At 36.7% G+C, this 22,318-nt stretch overlaps 1 protein-coding gene across 1 annotated transcript in view; it reads right to left on the bottom strand.

Annotated features, from left to right (window-relative positions):
* Positions 1-22,318, bottom strand: part of THSD7B (thrombospondin type 1 domain containing 7B) — a 535,886-nt gene that overhangs the window by 318,760 nt on the left and 194,808 nt on the right. Inside the window, exons 9-10 of the mRNA XM_077151771.1 lie at positions 13,112-13,241; positions 9,786-9,889 (exon numbers count right to left, since the gene is read on the bottom strand). Of these exons, the coding sequence (XP_077007886.1) occupies positions 9,786-9,889; positions 13,112-13,241 (234 nt within the window). The remainder of the gene's footprint in view (positions 1-9,785; positions 9,890-13,111; positions 13,242-22,318) is intronic.

Here is a 22,318-nt window from a genome sequence, read left to right as displayed (position 1 = left end):
ACAGCATACTTGTCTTTCTGCTGATAAGAAAGTATACTTGCAAACTTAGGAATGAGAAAAAAGTACTATTGCCCATAAGAAATATACTGGAAAGTCCATAAGTCAGTTTTGATATAATCTCAGTAAAATTTAAAAAAAGCACAGCAAAATAAGAATTGTCCAAAGACAAATCTACTTCCTTCCTAGGGCTGCATCTTTTTTTTTTTAATACTAAAGTTTGACTCTTGCAAGGGTAGTTTCTTCAAAATATGCTAACCTAGTTACATTTCTTTCTATCATACTTTCACTTGCTATAAAAGCACTTGAGCTCCTAACCCTTTCCCTTCTTTATTCAGATTAAGCACAAGAAGCTGGGCAGAGAGAATATCTGGCTGTCTTTGAAGTATTAGCCAAACTACTAAAAATGGAAATGGCATAGGTCTGATGCTACAGCCGTAATTCTAGCTGCCTTTCTACTTTCTTTCCTTCTTCCTTTTTAATTAAAGGAGAACTAAATAAATTTCTTCTTACTGTAAACCAAGAAAGCTTTTCAGCAAAATAACACTGTATTAAAACAAGGGCTACTGTTTCCCATAGCAATTACACATAAAAGAAAAAAAAAATAGAGAAATAATACTGTCTTAATGTATTTCAGAGCTGTCCCTAAAGAAAGAAATCCATAGAGATGCAAAACAAAGAGAAAGCATGGGCAATTTAGATAAGGAAAACCACTTTTGTCCTAAGAGTCTCTATGGAATCTTGAAGATCCCAAGTTTCTACTTCCATGGCTTCCTAAGGCATAGGAGAAAAGAATCTAAGGTCTGCCTGATATCTGATACAGAAAATCATATAAAATCCCCAACCCCACCCACAAAAAAAAAAAAAAAAATAGGACCACAAATAAAGGAAAGGAAAAGGCCACCTGCATGTCTAAATCTCAGCACTAGATGGGGACAGGAAAAAATCTCTTGTGAGAATTTATCATTTCAAGCTGGCCTTCTCATGACATGATCTAAATTTGTACTCTCTCTTTGATCTAAAAAAATCATCAGAGAAATTTAAGCCTAATATATCTCCAGATTAGCAGTGCCTCCAGGGAACTAGAAAAAACAAACACAGGCCTCGAATTGATCAACATCATACCTCAAAGAGTTCCTATGGATAAGGTTCCTCACAGGAGAAAAATAAGGACCTCACAGATAAGAAGCACTAATAGAGGGGGCAGAGCAAGGGGGCAGGGAAAGAGGGCAGCATAGGGAGGTGTGGAATTTAGTTCATCCTATAAAACAACTAGTAAAAAGTCAGGAAATGTCTGGAACAACTGTTTGGGTGACATCCGTGAGTGAACACACATCACACACAGTGTGGAATAGGTGGAAGGGCCAAGATTAAACAAAAAGGAACTGTGAATAAAGCCTCCCAAATCCAAAGACTGGTGACCCTCACCCACTGGCATGGCAGGCTCAGTTGGAAACATTTCTGTGTGGGAAAAACAAGCAGTCTCTGCTGAGAGCAAGGGAAGGCAGGTCCAGCCAAGCTCCAATTGCAGTTTTAATTAACAACTTTGTAGGACTGAATACAAGCTCCAAGCACAGATAAGCTGAGAACAAATAGGAAAGGAATCCTGAGGTTTCTCCTATCAGATAGGAGGTGGGGCAGCAGAAGAGGCAGGGCTGACAAAAATATGAGGCTTTTGGAGTGGGCCCAGCTCAAAATACTGGAAAAGGGTTGTGCCTCAAGGCACAGAGAAGCAGATACCAACACTGGCTCTTGAGTGGTAAATGCTGGAGGTTGGGGAATGAATCTGAAAAGAGTATTAAAATTTTTTTTTTAAAGCATTCTAAGTAGCACATAAACAAACCCTCAGGCATTTTCAATTGTCGGCCCTGATCCAGGCAAGAGTGGAGTTAAGATAGGTCTGAAGGACTAAGAAACAAGTCAAGTGAAGAACACAATTCCCTAAAGGGCTCATCTTCCCCAAGAAAAGGGTGGGGGGTGGTGTTCACCTCAAGTGGTAGACCTCAGTCAGAGAATTCAGTCCCCAAGGGATAAGCCCTAAGCACTTCTTCTACCTCTGCTTCTGTCTCAACCATGCCTCTGGCAGCCATAGGGTCAGCTCAGAATGAAAGGCACCACACCACTTGATACCAGTGGAGAGCTGAAGGCTGACAGGCAGCACCTGCTGGGAAGGACAGAAAAAGCACCGAGTCTAGAGGCATTATAGAAATCTCTAACAACCTGCTGGGTCTCATCCCCAGAGAAATTTGATACTAATTACACCCTCCTCCTGAGACCTGGTCCTGTATTATCTGTGAAAAACTAACTAGGCTCAGTGATATCTGACCCTAAACAAAAAAAAAAAAGAGGGTTCCATTCAGTCAGGGTAAGAAAGAAAAACAAGAGCTGAAAAATTCTGAACAGTTAAATACAAGCTATGTTAAAGGTCTAGAATAAGTTGAACTTTATAACAACAACAACAAAAAAACAGATAGAAAACAAAGCCAAACAACAAGAAAACCCTAGGTAAAAGACTGAAAATGATCTCTCAAAGTAATCAGGAAATCAGATGCTGAGGCACCAATAAAAAAAAAATTATGTGACATTCTAGGAAAAACAAAGATATGGCCCAGTCAAAGGAACGAACTAACACTTCAAATGAGATACAGGAGTTGAAATAACTAATTAACGTACAATCAAACATGCTAAAAGAAGTAAAGAATCAAATCAATGAATTGAGGGAAGAGATGGCAAAAGAGATGAGGATATAAAGAAGACATTGGGCAACTGTTCTAGTTTGCTAGCTGCTGGAATGCAACACACCAGAGACAGATTGGCTTTTAATAAAAGGGGATTTATTTCATTAGTTCTTCAGAGGAAAGGCAGCTAACCTTCATCTGAGGTTCTTTCTTACATGGGAAGGCTCAGGGTAATCTCTGCTGGGCTTCTCTCCAGGCCTCTGGGTTCCAACAACTTTCCCCAGGGTGATTCCTTTCTGCATTCCCAAAGGCCTGGGCTGAGCTGTGAGTGATGAGATGAGGTATGCTGGGCTGCTTGGGCTGTGCTACGTTGTGCTCTCTCATTAAGCACCAGCCAATTAGTCAAACATCATTCATTGCAGCAGGCACGCCTCCTAGCCCACTGCAGATGTAATCAGCAACAGATGAGGTTCATGTACCATTGGCTCATGTCCACAGCAACAGAACTATATGCCTTCACCTGGCCAAGTTGACAACTGAATCTAACTTCCACATGTCCACCCCTTATCAACTTGGCAACTACATGCATCACCTTAAACAATATTAAGGTGCAAAAAATTCTCTTCTGGCTGTAGACCTGTGAATCTCAAAACAAGTTGTCTGGTGCCAATATGCAAAGGAGGTACAGTCATAAGATCCATAGGGAGAAATTGGAAGGAAAATTTGCAGGGCAAACACCATTGGATTTCAAAGTCAAAGGAACTGTTTGCAGGTACAGGAATGAACCTTTGCTCACTGGTGTTTACGGTGGCGGTGTTCGCAATTCAGAATAGATAGAGGTGGCCTAAGGGTACACCCACTGAGGAATGAAAGGGGGGAAAGTTGTGTATTCATACAATACAATATTGAATGGCAACAAGAAGGAATGAAATGGTGAGGCATGCAAAGAGGTGAATGATCCTTGAGGACAGTATGATGAATGAAATGAGTCTGAAAGGAAAAGACAAATACTATAACACTCCACTAATATGAACTAACAATAATGTGCAAACTCTGAGAACTGAATTTGAAAGTATAGCCTATCAGGTGAAGGCCTATCATAAAGGTTCCTAGATTGTAAGCTCTTAGAGAAGTCACATCTATTCCATAATTTATTTCTAAATTCTGAGATGGTGAGCTATTTGTATAAGCCGGTCATTTTCTGGAACTTTGGGTATTTGTGTGACACCTGAAAATCAGAGCTAGAGTTCTGCAACTATGACAGTCAACATTACCCCATATAGAAATTGTTAAAAACACTACAAAAGTGATCAACAAATGGTATTTAAGATAGTGTTTAATATTTAGAATTTAAGAACTTTGCTATCTGAATTTATAGAGTTTTTCCTTGTTGTCTCTTAAACTGGTTTATAAAACACTGTGTAAACATAGGTTTTACAATGATTATATGGATACTTTATTTATATATGCCTATGGTTAAGCTAAGATATCCATTTTGGTGGTTCTAAGTGTATTGTTCATTTTCTTAAGTAAAAATATTTATATTTAAAAAAAGGCACAGAAGGGGAAAAATGAAATTGTCATCAATTACTGCTCTTTTTTGAAAAAGCAATTTTTTCACTGGTTGAAATATTGAAAAAATCTGTCTCGGATTTGCTTGCAAATGTTATAAAAAACTATGATGCTAATAAAAAATTGCATTTGTTTGCTTTTGCCTCAAGAAGCTATAGAAGCAAAATTTAAGATCTTAATAAAAGGGGCACCTGTAGATGCTGGTAAACAAAAAAAAAGAGTGACGAGAATTCAATTAGAGATATAAATGAAGATGATGTAGGTAGGAATAAGGTAAATCAGACTAAAGGGTAAAGGATGATATTGACTCTATTTTAAAACTTCAATATCTGTGTGATACCAAAGCAAAAGATGTTTATTTGGTGCAAAATTTGCATTTTTGGTAACACTGTCCGATCTAACTTGTATGGTCACCTTATTTGAACACCATAACTACATGTAACCTTGCATAGGACTGAGAGCTTGTTGGTTGGTGTGATGCTCCAGTACATCCCCAAATAATCTGAGCAAAAGATGAGAATGTATTTGCAAAGTTCCCTTGTGGGATTGGGGGAAAAAGTAGAAATATTAAACTTCCCCACCTGAGGAAGACTTGATATCCCTGCAATCATTGGGGATGCCAATTTTATGGGCCAAGCCCTCAATCTTGAGGCTTGCCCTTGTGAAACTTATTCCTGAAGAGGAGAAGCGAAGCCTGAGTCACTCCCAGAGAACCTCTTTTATGGCCCAAATGTAGGCTCTCTAAGCTGCAGATGAACCCATTGCCCTCCCCTCAATGTAGGGCATGACTGCCAGGGGTGTAACTCTCCCTGGCAATATAGGACATGACTTCTGGGGAAAAGCCTGACCCTGGCATCAAGGGATTGAGAAAGCCTTCTCGACCAAAAGGGGGAAGAGAAATGAAGCAAAAAGTCTCGGTGGCTGAGAGATTTCAAATAGAGTTGAGAGGTCATTCTAGAGGTTATTCTTATGCAGTTCATAGATATACCTTTTCAGTTTTTGGTGTACTGGAGCAACTACAGGGAAATATCTAAAACTGCTGAATTGATAGCCTTGATTCTTGAAGATGACTGAATGACTCTGGGGTTTTTTTTTTTTGGCATAGGCAGGCTCTGGGGATCAAATCTGGGTCACTGGCATGGCAGTTGAGAATTCCGTCACTGAGCTTTGAAGGTGTGACTGACTGTATGAGACTTGAGACTCATACACCCTTTTCTCAGTATACAGACAGATGAGTCAAGAAAAAAAAAAAAGAAACAAATAATAGGGGGAGAGAGAGTTATGAGATGTTTTCAGTGTTTTTTTACTTTTACTCTTATTTTTATTTTTGTGGAGTAACGAAAATGTCCAAAAATCGACTGTGATGACAAATACACAACTATATGATAATACTGTGAACCAATGATTATACATTTTGGATGACTAATTCTATGGCATGTGACTATATATATCTCAATAAAATTGCATTTTAAAAGGCACTAATAACAATAACAATCCACATAAAGAAACGAGACTCCTTCTATGAGAACTAGTGAGAAATGCAGACCAGTGGAAACCTCTCCACACAGTATAAAACAGGTAAGTATTCCTCTACCCCTCTCTTCTCTCAGCTTAAATTTTCTTCCCACATACACTTCTTTAGCTTTTCCAGCCATTTACAACACATTCAGAAATACATGCTTTCAGAACATAAATATTTATCTGTTAAATAATGAGTTTAAAATGCCTTATCAAAATAATGGTTTTACATAGCATTAAAATTCACAAATTGATATCACCTATTTGAAATAATGAGAATATACAAATTCATAGAGTCATAAACTACAATGGGGTGTTCATCCTTAACTGATACAGTTTTTGTTTGGAGTGATGGAAAAGTTTTGATAATGACTGGTGGTGATGGTAGCACAACATTGTGAATGCAATTAACACCACTCAATTGTATGTTTAAACGTGGTTAATAGGGAGCAATTTTAGGTTGTATATAGGTTTCTAGAATAAAATTTTAAATAAACATAAAACGGTTTAACACAAGCAGGGAACCCTAATATAAGCTATGGAATATGGGAAATGGGTTCCGATTATAATAACATAATTTCATCAATTGCCACAAGTTATCACACTAATGAAAATGTTAAGGAAATGATAAGGAAAACTGCATGTATAAGAGGGGTATATGGAAATTCTTATTGCTTTATGATTTTTCAGCAACCTACAACTTCTCTAATTAAAAAAAGTAAAATAAATTTACATACTGAAACGTATTGAAAAATCCCCACTTTTGATCAATTATTATTTACTTTTTTCCCCATTTCTTGTGCCCTTCATTTCTAAAAACATATACATACAGTTCCACCAACCTTTATCTCAATATTAGGCATTTTCCTAGAGTTGCTTCCATTTTTATTTGCAAATCTTTCTTTCAATCTCTGGGTTAGTCCCTCCACACTTGTGAAATGCTTCTCAATGCAATTTTCCAAGTCATACTTACTGGATAACCCAAGTCTTTGCATCATCTGTCTCAAGCCCTCCATCCAGGCATTTTATGGACTTCCTGCTTCCACTTACATGAACTGCTCTCTGGACCTATGAACAGTTTGGTCCTACAACTTACCTTCCCCTGCTCTCTGGGAATTCTCATGGTCTCTCTTTTAGGTAGCTTTCCTGATTACCCCTCTTTGGTGGATCATATCCTCCAGTTGTTTCTGATGAAAGGATGCTTTGAGGGTAAGTTTTTGGAGATTTTGCCTTCTGAAAACATTTTAATTTTATCCTAATACTTGAATGATAATTCATATCAACTTCTCTGTTGAAAATCATTCTCATTCAACATTTGCAAGGCACTAACCTATTTCCTTCTTTCTCGTTTTGCTGTTGAGACATTCAAGATATTATTAATCAAATTTTTTTTGTAGGAGATATGCTGTTTATTTTCTCTGCAAAGTTTTAGGATCATGTCTTTATCTCACATACTCTGAAATTTTACAAGGATGCCCTTGATCTGGGTCTTTTTCAATCATTCTGAGACTTAAAATTTCCCATAATGGGAACTTTTCTTATATTATTTCTTATCTCCTTTTGATTTTTAAAATCTTTCTTCAACTTTCCTATAAACTCTTAATTTGGTATAGAACTACCTGGAATTATTGTTCCAGCTTTTCCCTTCTCCTCTTTTTTTGCTTGCATTTGGTCTTTCATATGAGCTTTTCTTCAAATATTGAAGTAGTCCACTATTGCTCATTTATCTTTAATAATGGGAGATTAAATAAGTGGCCTGCTGTACAAGTGCATGGGCAATTGTCTTCCAGTGGGTGACAATGAGAAGTCAGGCACCTGTTACATTTGTAGGCTAGTTTCTCCAGAGAAAAAAAATGACACAGTCTCTTGTCTGGGGTGGATTTGGGAAAAGAGACCTGGCAATCTGGTGAAACTGGCTGGAGGAAGGGAACCGAGTGTCTCATCATTTCCTATTCAGTCCAGCCCTTCATCTCTACTCTCCTCTGTGCCTATCAACCCAAAGTTCAGAACCTCTCTGATTCTATATCCACAGAGAATAAATCTGTGGCCTGCTATAAGGAAAGGAAGCAGTTAAGAATCTGGCTGTGCAGGATGGAAGATGAGGAACTGAGAGGGTCTGTTGGGTGGAATGGGTTGGTATTACAGCTCTTTATTCAGACTTTCAAAAGCTTCTGTTTGTAACCAGGGGTTAAACATGTTTACACACACACACACTCTCTCTCTCTCTCTCTCTCTCTCTCTCACTCTCTCCACGCAGATGCACATGCATGTGCACACACATACATCCAAACCCTTGCAGAGCATGGTGCTTTCTGGAGTTCTCCAGGCCAAGCCACTTGGTTTCTCTAGCCTCCAAACTTTCAATCTGCCAACACTTATATATAATCCTACTTTGCCAAGTAATTTACCCTATTTCTACTTACTTTCTCACTAACAGATGACTCCTGCTTTGCTTGAAGGTGAGCTTATGGTACTTCTTATTGTATGAAGTGTTTTTATAAAGAACATTATAAAAAATTAATTTTGTGTAACTGTTTTTTGTTTTCCTTACTGGTTTCAAAGCATTTTTAGGAAAAAAAATGTGGTATAAATGTCTTTCTTCCACTATTTTAAAATTGATAACCCATTCTATTATTTAAAAAATGCAAACTGCTCACCGGCTAAACACTAGAAATTCTCTAATGTTAGTGCTAAAAACAAGTAGCTCATTTGCCTAGTCCAGAGAACTATCAGGCCTCCAAATAGAAATCCATTTAATTTGAAACCCAAAGAAAAATTTGCTTAGGAAAGAAAAAATAAGGCAATAATAATTTACTTTTTATGATTTTACATAATTTAGGAGCAGCTTCTCTACAGAATTTACTAAATGTCTCTATTATGAGACCTTTGCTAAACAACCATCATTATACTTTAGTATCATAGATTCTCAAAGTCCAGGTCACCATGTAGAGTTAAATTGTGCAGTGCACAGCGGTTTCATTTTTAAAGGGGCTCCATTCACATAAAAGGTGTTCATTTTATAGTAATTGTTCAGCAAAAAAAAGGCAAAAGTCTTGCAATAACAATATAGTATTATTATAACATTTTACAGCAAGTTTCTGACACATGGAAGTAAACTATATTAAAGAAGGGGCCCCTTCTTCTAATTTACATGGAGGTATTCTATAGCCTCATGACAGTTCTAGATCAAACTGCCTGACTAATCAATTTCACAACTCTAAATATTATGACAGAGACATGATTTCCAAATTATAAACTATTCAGCAGGAAGAGAACTCAATTCTAAATATGCTTTTAGAAGAACACTAAAAACCAAGTAATAATGCAGATGGCCCCTGACATACTACATACATCACTTTGGCTAAAAAAATGGTCATATTTTATGAACAAAGCACTTCTTATCAAAGTCTCATATCACTGGCACCTGGATTATGAATAAAACAAAAAAGTAATCAGTCTGATGATTCTCTGTGCTTTTCAGAGATTTACATTGGAAATCTGATTACAGGTTCTCTACAATATTTGCCACTCCTTTTGGATACTGAAGATAAAACCCACTTTTATTCATACCCAGAAGTCTATTCATAACCTCTTAGAGAAATTATAATGACTCCCATCTAAGTATATTATGTACAGTACATACAGAAGTTATGTATACAATTATGTTTAAGCCATGACTGTTAAGATTATTGAATTCATTAAGTTCTTCTTTCATTCATTCAACAAACATTTAATTAGCACCTATAATATATAATGTTTGGTCTAATCTTGATATATGCTACTTAAGATAATATCCAACTTGCATTTGCAAATTTAACATTGGAGTACATTTCAATTGAGGACAGATATTTTGCCACATTCCTTCAGCCTTTAGATGTTCTAATCGCTCTAAGTGTTTGATCTCAGTCAACTAATAGCCTGACCCAATAATATCAAAGCTTATTCAAATGTGAAAATAAGCACAATATAAAAATAATATAATTTTAATTTATAGTTGAATAGTAACTATGTTTACCTTACCTCTTGTTTGTAACCCCTTTCCACAGGCTTCGCTGCTGCCAGTTATTCCCTTTCTGACAGATTCTGGCACTAAGACACAAGGGCTCCATTTCTGGGGCTTCCACCTGTGATTACAAAAAACAGTGGGCTGGAAATTTCACCATAACAGACATACAAAGGAAATACCTGAAACATGAGTTTGAAATCCAAAACCACGATGGTAATTCAATGACAATGGATATGAAGCCAATGTCATAAAATCAAGCTCTGACAATCTCTAAGTATGACAATACTCAACTTTGTCTCAGATTCATGATTAATGCAATAATTGTTTTCTTAATGTAGACATTTTGTACATAAACCTCAGTTCACACAGCAAAGTGACAATAAAAAGCATAGCCACAGATCAACTCTAGAAGGCGGAGTTTTTATGAACTTAGAATTGGTAAGAAAAATAAAAATTAAAGGGAAAAAGAGACAACCCTTATATACCATTGGAGTACTAAAAAAAAAACAAGGTGCGAACATCTGAAGTTTGGGGGTCCATAACTTTACACTTGATCTTCGGCTTCAAAGTTTTTATAAGGAACTTTCTAGGCCTCTGAAATAACTCAAACATCTCAATAGGTTATAAAGTACAAGGAGGTGGGAACCACAGGGACCTTTCTCATCTTAGAGAATAGGAATGGACCTGTTCCTTATGAAATATCAAGATTTCTACTTCTTAGAGGAAATGGAGGAGGTCCAGATTTACAACATTTTTTCTTTGTCAGGACAATAAATCTATTTGTGACTTGTGTAATTTGTATCCTTAAACTTAATTGTCTCACGACTGAGGAAACTTAAGTTTCAAGTGTGTAACTTTAGAATCTGCTCTCATTTGTTGTATTTTAGATGTTTCCACATGAGCCAATATCTCCGAAAAGAGATGCTACTTCAAAAAATGAAGCAGAAACACAAAGTAAACCACTGACCTCATTCAAGTGGCCTCCATAATATAATAACTGAAAAGATGGGGATAAATAAGGAAGCAGCTAAACAAGAAAAAAAAAAAAAAAAAAAACCTCTTTGGTTTAAAGAAAGCAACTATTAACTTTAAATACTTATAAATTTACTTTGTACATGCATAGGCGTAGAAGGCATAATTCTAAAACACATTATTTTTGCAAAGTTGTACCTTTCAGACATCAAAATGATAAGGGATTTTAGTCCAAGTTTTCAATTAACTTTAGTTATTCAGATTAAGTTGAGTGTACAAAGGTTTTCTAGATGAAAATGAGATCAACAAACCCAATCTAGTTTAGCTTGCTGCATAAAAGACTAGGAAGTAATTTTCAGGACTCCCTTGTTAAACTCCCGGTTTTTGGATGTTAGGCTCAGAGAGGCCAAGTGACTTGCTCAAAATCGCACATATAAGTGCAGGTCAGTTGCCAGTCCCAAGTTCCTGGACATTCACCAAGACTCTTGGCAACACCATAGTCTCAATTTTATATAGGCATAAAGCAATCATGCTGTCTTCCCCTTTACTTACTAATTTAACATGCTCAGAAATTCAAACTCATAGGAAAAATTATACAGATATTCTGATTCTTTTTCAATTTGGTAAACTTATGAATATGTAAACTTAATGGAATAAAAAAGGAGAGAATCATAAAGGACTACCTTAACTTGCTTCTTATGATACCTGCCTCCCTAACATACTTATAAGGGAAAAGCAAAACCTAAATTGGAACATACTGTTCAAAACTCAAGGACATTTCACTAGGGAGCAGAGAATCTTGCTGATAATTTGAACACATTTTAAAATACCCATGGGGAGAAATGATACAATGATCCTTGGAGAAATGGCAGGAGGTCAATAATGGAAACTAGTTCAAACAAGAGTGGCTAAATTGAAGTGTAACAAGAGAGGGTAAAGACAGTAGACAATACAATGGAAGATCCCACCAATAGCTACTGACATATTCTCTGATTATAACAGCCCTGGGTTCATAAAAATGTCTAATATTATTTGATTTCACTAAGTTTTTTTCACTTCAATACTTTTCTTGAGAGCTTTTTTGCTGGGCTCAGAAGTTTCAACATTTATATGGCACAAAAGGATGAATGTTGAGAATTTTTCCACAAGGGCCTGTGGTTATTGAGGACAAACTGGTCACGTCTGTGTCTGCTCCCAGTATTTATTTATATCTTATACAAATTGCTCACCACATAGAAATAATGGGAATGTAGGAAGATAATATGGCTAATAATTTAGACAACTTCAGTGACACCCTAAGTTTTATATGATGTGAGGAGTCTTCTTAAAAAAAAAAAGAAAAGAGGGCAGGCAATGGTGGCATACCAAAAAAAAAAAAAAAAAAAAGAAGAAGAAAAGAATAAATTACTGAATAAATTACTCCTTGAATTCCACAGCCTTAAGATACAGTTTTTCAAATAATAAAATGAAATCCTAGGCAATTTTTGCTAAAGGCATTTTTTTTTTTTTTTACATGGGCAGGCACTAGGAATTGAACCCAGGTCTCCAGTACGGAGGGCAAGAACTCTGCCTGCTGAGCCACCATGGCCTGCCCTGCTAAAGGCATTTTTAAGTATGCTGATAGCCATATGATATTCAAAACCATGGGCTAGTTTCACAAATTAATAAAATCCAACAGTTATTGAACTTAATCCATATATAGTTTAAGTCAATCAAACTTTATTAAATGATTAAAAGACTGAAGGTTTATAATCAAACACAGAAACCTCAGGTATTGTTTTTATAAATAAAGAAGAAGGAATTTATAGGAATACACACTGCTTAAAAGTTACTCATTTTCTTTCTAAAATATTTACTCATAAGTTAAGCATTTTTCTAAGTAGGTGATTTCTTAAAATGTGTATATAATAAAAAGTGAAAAGTAAAAATATTTTTGAATTAAAATCAATAATTAGGAAAGGAAGCACAAATTGAGCCTTATTTTTTGATTAAAGGTTTCAGGATGAGAACCATAGAATGAGGGTAAGTAAGTAAGACAGATGGATAGATTGACAGAATCTATCTAAATAATGAGGAAAGGATCATCCTGAATTGCTGTGGACGCTGGATCCTGAAGGATGCCTGGGTAGCAGAAGGCGGACAACCAACTTAAAATAAGAGTATGTATTTTTTCTTTCTGTTGATTAGAAGTCTGTGGTCTTTGCTCCTTCCAAATATATTAAAAGTAAGATGGAAAAAACATTGAGGCGTTTGAGGACATACAACATTATCTCTTTATTTCTCACTAAACAGCTATATATTATGTGAAATAAAGCCAGTCATGAATTATACTGAGGTCTAATGATTGTTTGAAAAGGTAACTAATTACCGATAAATGGGGCAGAATGAAACATCTTCACACTCTCTCTCTTCAAATAAGGTATCTGGGCATTCTTGGCCTCCATTGGCTGCTTCTTGGATGATAATTCTGTATCGAGACTGTTTAATTGTGGAATTCCCTGAAGTAGAGGAAAAATACAATTAAAGTGCCCTTTTCTGTGGATACACATTACAATCCAGGCTTAGGAAGCCAAAAGATAAAAGAAAAAGAGACGAAGAAAATATCTGTGAAAAGACAACAGGAAATGAGAATAACAAGCAAAGCTCAGGAGTTACCAATTAAACTTCAATGAGCTCAGTGTATCATATTTCATAATTACCACTTCAAATCTATGTGTTGTAATATGTAAGGAGTGTTTTAAACTGTCTTAATATGCTTTAAATAAATTAGGATCTACATTGCCTACAGCATAAGAATTTCATGGCAGGATCTGAGAGTCAACAGAATAGAATCCCTGCTTGATCACAAACAGCTGCCCAAGGACCTGGCTCCACTACTAGCAATTCACTCCCCTGGGTAAGGAATTTCCCTCTCTGTAAAAGCCTACTTAAAAGGCTCTTAAAAAGTCTACTTTTTCTAATGCCACCACTGCTAGAGAAAAAGAATACTTTAGGTAACATATTTATTCACAGGTATTAGTTTACAGATTTCTTATTCTTCATACTCTGGCACAAAATGTCTGTAATTGGAACTTAAGGGAGAGGAAATAAAATTGCAAAAGAAGGAAACATTGTATACTTACCAGTTTCGCTGATAAGCAGAACAATTAATAGGCACCTCAATAAAAAGACAACTGGTATTCACTTTAATGTGCTAGGGCACTGACTGCACATTTTTTGATGCCTTATGAATCAACAACAATAAAAAGTCAATTATTATTACGGTGTTTAGCAATTTTTTTTTTTTATGCTCCATGACCACCAAGCAACAGCTCCTTCTCTCCTCAGCCCCACATCCTGGTAACTTCTAATCTGCTTTCTGTCTCAACAAATTTATATTTCCAGATATGCATAAAGAGTATGATTATGCACCTTACTTATTTCATTCAGCATGATGTTTTCAAGTTTCATCTATGTTGAAGCATGTCTCAGGACTTCATTCCTTATTATAGCCAAATCATATTCCACTGTGTACATGTACCTTTTCTGTTTATTCATGCATCTGCTGGTGGGCGTTTGGATTGTTTCCATCTTTTGCTTCTTGTAAACAATGATGCTATGAACATTCGTGTACAAGTATCTGGTTGAGCCCCTGTTTTCAATTTCTTTGGGTATTTACTGAGAAGTAGAACTGCTGATTTAAAAAATTCTATATTTAACTTTTAGAGGAACAGCCATACTACTTTGTCCATTTTGAGACTGGGTTGTCTTTTTGTTTTGTGAGTTCTAAGAGTTCTCTACATATTTGTGATATTAAGTCCTTATCAGACATATATTGGAACCTTTTCTCCCAATCTGTAGGTAGTCTTTTTCTTTTCTTGATAATATCATTTAATACACAATTTAAGATTTTAATTAAGTCCAATTTATCTAGTTTTATTGTTGTCACTCATGCTTTTGGCATCATATCTAGAAACCCACTGTCCAACTCAAGGTCATGAAGATTTACCCTTATGTTATCCTCTAAGGATTTTATGGCTTTAGTTCTTATATTCAGGTTCTTGATACATTTTGAGTTTATTTTCATACAAGGCATGAGATATGTGGCCAACTCCATTCTTCTGCATGTGGATATCCAGGTTTCTTAGCACTATTTGTTGAAGAGACCATTCATTCCCCATTGCATGCACTTGGTACACTCATTGAAAATCAACTGAAGCAAATTGCTTAATTACAATGTGCAAGGTATTGTACTAGATGTGCATATGCATATTCCTGAACTACAGAGCTTACAATTAAGCAGAAAGGAAAAGGGGCAGGTATTTACACAATGCATTTTAAGACACTGTAGAGTGTGAGATGTGTCAAACAGTGATATAGTGCTTGGTGAGTAAAGAAGAAAAAGTAATTATCTTTGAGTCTAGAAACCAAAAACAGCTCTTCAAAGAGGCAGAGTTAATTCTGAACCTTGAAGAGAGAAGAGAAAAAAAGATGGTGAAGCCATTTCAGGCCAAAAAACAACAACAGTTTAAGAAATGGCACTGAAACATAAGAATGCATAGAAGTTAAAAACTAAGGCACACGATTGCATTTGAAGGGAAGGTTTGTGTGTATGGCTTGGAGTGTGCACAATGCAAGGGGGGAAGAGAAGGAGCAATGAGCATGGGGAGGCTTATAAAGAAAGGAGGGAATGGGAGGGGGTGTGAGGTAGTAGAAAATAGAATTAATTGGTAGGTTTAGAATAGGTAATGGACTTAAACCTGTTAAGAAGCTAATTACCAGAAAGCTAGTAAACTAGGTGGAGCAGAACAAAAGAAGAAAAAGGAGATTTTAGTGAAATAATAAATGTACATGGTTTTAAAAAAGAGTTTTAGTACAAAAAGGCTTATAATGAGAAGCAACAACCCCCCACCTGAGCTCTGCTAAACCCCATCCTCCTCCTCCACAGGAACACTTTTAACTGTTTCTGTATTTAGTTTTCCTGTGGCTAATCCAAATCTATAAGTAATGTGCTGATACTATTATTTTTGATTTATTAACTTCAGACATTATCTATTGACTTTCTGTACAATAGATGAGAATTTACTTTGCATACACTTTTCATTTTTTTAAATCATCGCATTGCTATTTTTATTCCTCTACAGGTTAAAGATTTTAAATAACCCACATTTTGTTCAGTTCTACCCCTCACTCCTGTCCTCCATATGGCCAGCCACCAAGGTTCGGCAGAGGCCTCTGGGTAAACGGTTTTCTTCTGCCACCCACCTGTCCATTAAATTAGGCTATGACCTCCTCTCCTGTGCCATCACTTTCTGCTCTTCCAGTCTTTGGGCAGTAACATTTTGTCTTCCATAAATGCCTTTGAAACTCTTACCCACTGATGACTCTCCTATTTCTGACAAGGGTTTCAGTATTTAAAATTCCTTTTCTATCATGTTTATGAGTTGTTGAGGAGGAAAGGAGACACACACACCGGTATAATTCATGACCTTGAACTCTAAGTTAAGGAGATGTACAGAATCTGGAGCTTTTACCATCAGAACTTCTCCTTGTACTTTTTTAACCAACTGTGTACTCAGAAACTGACCATTAAGACTTTATCAGTGACTCTACTCTCCATTGGCCTTTGGTTGGGTTTAGCCAGTGAACGTCACACACTGAAAGGACATAAGAGGGCAAGTGGAGACAGGTTAGAGAACTTATTCTTCCAGATTCCATTTTCTGGATCACTGCAAGTTGGCACCGTACCTCTACAAAAAGGCACAGTTCCTATGAAGCAGCCCTTTCCTAAAGCTACTACTTCTAGGTTCTACTACTTGCCTCTCCTCTTGCCCTAGCACGTCTGAGGGTGATGAAATTTCAGGCTCCCTGCTGTTACTAGCCCAGGTACTGAAACACCCTGTTAGCTTACTCGGTCCATTCCTCTGCAAATAGTTTTTTCACTGAATTCTCTCCAGTTACCCAATTTGAACGGGCCACCATCTTCCCTCCAGAACCCGTTAATAAAGTGAAAGGAGCAATTTGACAGAGGAAATGTTAAAATTGACTATCTTTTAAAATGTAGCTAAGGCCTTCTAAAAAGTATAGAAACAGAAGGTTAAAAAGGAAGAAAGAAAAAAGTCTACAGGTTAAACAATTCTGCCAAATTAAAAAAAAAATTAAAAAGCTTTCTTCATTGGGGTGGACATAATCTTTGTAAATAATTATGCCTTTAGGAAAAAGTCTCTTCCCCCACTCCCAATTAATTCTAATTACACTGTAATTACTCTGAAAATTATTGTCTGTCATTAGGATGTGTATATGAGTGTACATGTGGTATGCGTGTTCTATTCCAAGTATTTTCTCAGGATACTGGAAATAAAGATTAGAAGATGACAGAATAAATGAAAAGGCATGCCTTCACCTCATTTTGTAAAAGAGACCCTGAAGGGGATTAGAGTATGGATAACACCTCACCCTCACATGCTGCACACACACACACACACACACACACACACACACACACACACATAGAGATGTACTCTGCCTTTGTGGTATTATTCCACATCAAATAATTCAAAGTTTGGGGAATTTATTTCATTGGTTATACTATACTACAGATTTTTAGATGGAGATTGAGAAGGATAGATTCCAGGGTGAAAACAAACCCTTAACAATAAGGTCAGGTTTTTGAGAGAAGAAAATGACTGGAACTGTGCAAAAATGAAGAGAAAAAGTGTGTGTCTTTGAAAAGAGAGATAGAGGGAGTATGTTGAGACATGGAAATCATATGAGAATTTGTAAGGTAACAATTAAGAAGCTCTGTTTCTGTGTGTGTTTGTGTTTCTTTTACTTTTAGCTTTGGAATGGCCATATTTAGCATTCCATTTTAAAAGATTGTTCTGCTCCCTATGATGTAAGTGCCTCAAATTATGACCAAATGTAGAACAGACTTTGTTATGCAGACTTGGGATAATAGTGGTGTGGGGAATTCAAGGACAGAAAGCACAGACACATGGGATGGAACAGTAAATGATCTTACTCTAGCCCTACCCAGAAGCCAGAATGAGGGTATTGGCCTCAAGGGAGGACAAAAATTCCAGAAATCTAAGAAGTAACTAGCATCAAAGGAAGTGGAAGACTGAAGCTGTGTTCAACATCATGGTTTGAAGGCAAGCAAAAGTAGATAAGCAAAATGTCAGTGGAAGCTCCCAGGAAGGGATGTCAAGCAAAGCCTGTATTTCCTTTGAATACACAAGAAAAAAGTGATTTCTGGGAAGCAGATAGTTAGAGGGGATAGTCATAGTTACCTACAACTATAGTATGTAAGTAAAATTTAGAATGCTTGTGTGTGTGTGTGTGTGTGTGTGATGGTTTGGAGGCTTTATGAACCCCAGAAAATCCTGTTCTTAAAGCTAATACATGACTGTGGGTGTCAACCTATTGTGGGTAGGATCTTTTGATCAGGTTATTTCAGCTGAGGTGAGCACCAGGTGGGTCTTAATCCTCTCACTTAAGTCCTTTATGAGAGGATGAAATTCAGAGAAACACACAGAAGCTGAGAAAGACACAAAAGCTTCTGGGGAAAAATGCACGGAAGCAAGAAGCTAAAAGCAACAAGGCCTGGAAAAGAAGGGAAAGACTAGCCGATGCCAAGACCAGCAGAGCTGCCATGTGCCTTGCCATCTGACAGAGCAGTCCAGGTATTGTTTTGATGATGCCTTGATTTGCACTTTTCACAGTCTCAGAACTCTAAGCTTGTAAGTAATAAATCCCCCTCGTTAAAAGACAGCCTATTCCTGGTATATTGCATTTTGGCAGCTTTAGTGAACTAAAACAAAGTGCAAATAAAATGAAAGGTTTCCATGTATTATCACCCTGATCTCTATCAGATACTCTTCGGCAAATTTTGCATAAGAGCTCTCATTTTAGTATTACAATGCCTTATAAGGTTGTTATTTTTATGCCCATTTTACAGATAAGAAAAGATGAGAAATTCAGGATGGAAGAAGTATAAATGATTTGCCCCAAAACTTTCCAGCTAAGGCTAAAACCAAGGCCTGAGGGATATCAAAGCCATAACCTTTCCATTGAAAGAGACTTTGTAATAAGGTAAGGAAAAGGAAAGGGGTAGGCAAGGGGGTAGAGCTCTTATTACAATTCCTCTGTTATTCCCCAAAGTTGCCTCTTGCTTTCTGATCATTTCTACAATAGCACCTTGTTGATAGAAGGCTTCAGTGGCAATAGAAACATTATTTGTAGGGCCTTGTAAGTGATGCTTCCAACTTCATTAGCCTACTGAAAAATTCAAGAAATTAAAGAGTCTGTCTGCAAACATAATTATGACAAATAAACAAAGGGGTCAAATTCTGCACATCTTATTACCACTAAGTTATTAGGCATAATTACACTTAAGGTATTAATTACAGTCAAAAGAACTAACATGTAGAGAAAACAGCAATTTAAAGATCAAGAACTATATTTAATATAGAAAATATATTGGTGGGCTACAAACATTGAGAGATAATTACAGATTCTATGAATGTGTGTATCAATCTTTCCCAGAAAAAAATAAAATAAAAAAAAATAGTGCAAAGGCTGAGAAAATTAGAATGGAAAGAACATCTCTGGGTGATTCCGGCCAGGTGAGCTAGGGCACATCACTTGAGTTTGAAGGATTATATGTGCCGCACCCTGGTGTCAGACTTATTCAATCAATGATTTGGAATAAAGAATCAACTCCCTACATCTACAGTTGATCTGAAATGTGTGATAGGGGAAACATAAGTGCTTGGTAGAGCAGGATGAACCTAAGCACTGGCAGACAGGAGAGATGAGGCTGCAGATGAGCACACAGGCGAAGGGCTTCTAGAGGCGAGGAAACTTGCAAAAAAAGATACAAGATAGTTAAGAACCAGCAACACATGGCAGTTATTCCAGCGCCAATCTGCAGAATTCCCACTTGCAGAATAAAAAAAAATTAACTTTTTAGGACTTTCCCTTTTTTCTCAAACATCACTTTAGTGATTAGACCTTGGGTGGGTGGGGGGCATTATACTTCATGATACCGATTTCCTCCAGATAGCTGACTTACTGCCTCATGATAACCTTTAACTCTTGGTTCTCACACTGGTGCTCTCTTTCTCCCTCCTTACTACACATTCAGGAAGTCATTAAACAAAGACAAAAAACTGCTGGTCATTCCTCTCTAATTCCTTGAAGCAGAAGGATGGAATGAGTGGGTTATAAGTTTTAAGACTTATAACCCACAACCATACACTATACACTTCCTGGGGTTGAGTTACAACTCTAGCAACATCTAGACCTTAGGTAACTCTTTCAACTGTGCCACATTCCTTAGATGTCAAAGAGGTCAAATAAAAATTTCTATTTCACGTGATTGTTGTGAGGATTAAATGAGATACTGGATATAAAGTACCTACACTTTATGTGGTTTTCTCTAGCTTAATGTGAATTCATTATAGAAGGGGAGAAGAAAAAATAAATAAACCAGAAGGAAAGCTTCAACAGTAGAGGGCTCTTTCTAGTTAAAAAAAAAAAAAGAAAGAAATCGTGACAAACTGATCCTATGTTCAGAGCCAGGTCTCATCCATGATCTGTGCATCTAGGAGTAGACTAGGAGTGGCTTAAAAAATTCCCTTTCTGTTCCTGGTAAATCGAACTACAATTGCAAGGCACATAGCACCTACAACCACCTTCTCACATTACTGGAGAAGAATAGATGATGTGAACATATATCCTACTTGCTTGGGAGCGTCCGTGGTAGTATCTATTGTCCTGGCTTGAATACTAATAGCACCTCCTTTCACTTCATACAAGGGTCCCACTTTGTATGAAAATGTATATGATCACCCCAAAAAAGACCATGTTAGAATGTAAGAAATAAACACATTTTACTTCTCATGCCAGCAGAGAGTTGTACTTTCAATGAGTGGAAAAGGTAGGCACAACACTGCTCTTAGCATTTTCTATGCAATCTGATCCTTGGGCTTTTTTATTTCTAGCCACAGAAATCTGCTGGGGTTAGCAGTTCATTCATCTAGAGATGACTCCTTTGTGTCCCAAGCACACTTGCATGAATCATTAAATTAAAAATTAAAGGGAAATGAGAGTATAGGGCTTATCTTCAATTACTGACTGGAACTGCTTTACATGTGTTGTTATGAAACAAACAGCACAAACAGGTACTATAGAACTAAAGGGAATGAGTGTTTAATAAAAGTCAAGTATTATTATGAAAAGAAAACTGTCAGTTGGCAAAAATTCCAAATGGTTATTAAGAAGTCTGTTGCTAAGTCAAGTCTACAGATGGACAAAGGGCACAGCATGATGTTGGGCAGCCTGAGTTTCTTCATTATTAAATCCCCTAAAAAAGTGCATTCCCTTTACCAATTATCTCATTATCCAGAAGGGAATGTTCCTTTCTGTCTTCTTCACAATCACTGTTGAGATTCAGAGATGATTTCACTTTTTGAAAAGGGACAAAACCAGGGACATACCACCAGCCCCACAATTTCCCACTTATTTAGAGAAACTGATACTGTGGCTCTGAGTTCTCAGAGGGAAACATTCACGGCATGTCATGTTGCCATTGATGATAAATATTTATTGGGTGTCTGCTATACATAGGAAACTTTCCCAGGTGCTGTGTGTTATAATAAAATGTGTACATATATATATACATATGTACTACATATATATGCATTACTAAGTCTCCCCAGGGAAGCAGAAATGAAACTTGATGGATGGGTAATAATGTAGAATTCTTCCATAGTTTTATAAGCTTTCAGAAATGATAATATAAACTTTGTATTTATTATCAGAAGGCCATCAAGCCATATGTTCTCTCTCTGTTCAAGAAGAAATGGAGGGCTTAAGTGGTGAAAAATGCAATGCCTTAGAAGAACTGTGAGTAGAAAGTTTTTATATACTTCCCTCCTATTCATCTTGGAGCTTCATTTATAGAGCAGATACATCAAGAGCAGCCTCCTCCCTCACAATTCCCTCCCGGCCTAGACCCCCAAGTACTTCAAAATGAACATCGAACCAAAGACCCTATCTATATATGGATGAAATTAATCAAAATTGCAAAGCCTTTCTGCTAAACTTCCTAGGAATGTTGAAAATAGGCTCCAGGATATCCATATCCTCCTTTCATTTTGAAATGTTGCCTGAAAAAATATATTCTATATTCTTAAATTTTCATAATCATCAGTCATTTTGCCACAGAGGCCAAATTCAATGGATCCAGTAATAGACAAGCTCTTCAGGGCTCTGATTTCTAATCCCAGCTCATTACTGAATTGCTATATGACCTTGGGCAATTCACTTAACCTTTCAGAGCTTCAATTTTCTTACTAGTCCTATGTGGGTAATACTGCCAAGCCAATTCACAGGACAGCAGTTAGGAATGCCTAATTAAACGGGATTTAAAGCAGTTTGGAAATGTAAAATATATATATATAAAAACTAACCAGTGAACTGAAAATTCTTTCTCTCTATGCATGCCTCTAACAAAGGCTTCTGATGGAGAAGCCCACGTTGACAGTTGCATAAGCCAACCAGTGTGATAGTCAAGGCAAATAAACACTTTTTC

The sequence above is a fragment of the Tamandua tetradactyla genome, chromosome 3 (genome assembly GCF_023851605.1).
Source record: "Tamandua tetradactyla isolate mTamTet1 chromosome 3, mTamTet1.pri, whole genome shotgun sequence".
Lineage (NCBI taxonomy): Eukaryota > Metazoa > Chordata > Mammalia > Pilosa > Myrmecophagidae > Tamandua > Tamandua tetradactyla.
The sequence above is the reverse complement of the archived record's forward strand: the minus strand, read 5'-3'. Positions and strand labels throughout refer to the sequence as shown.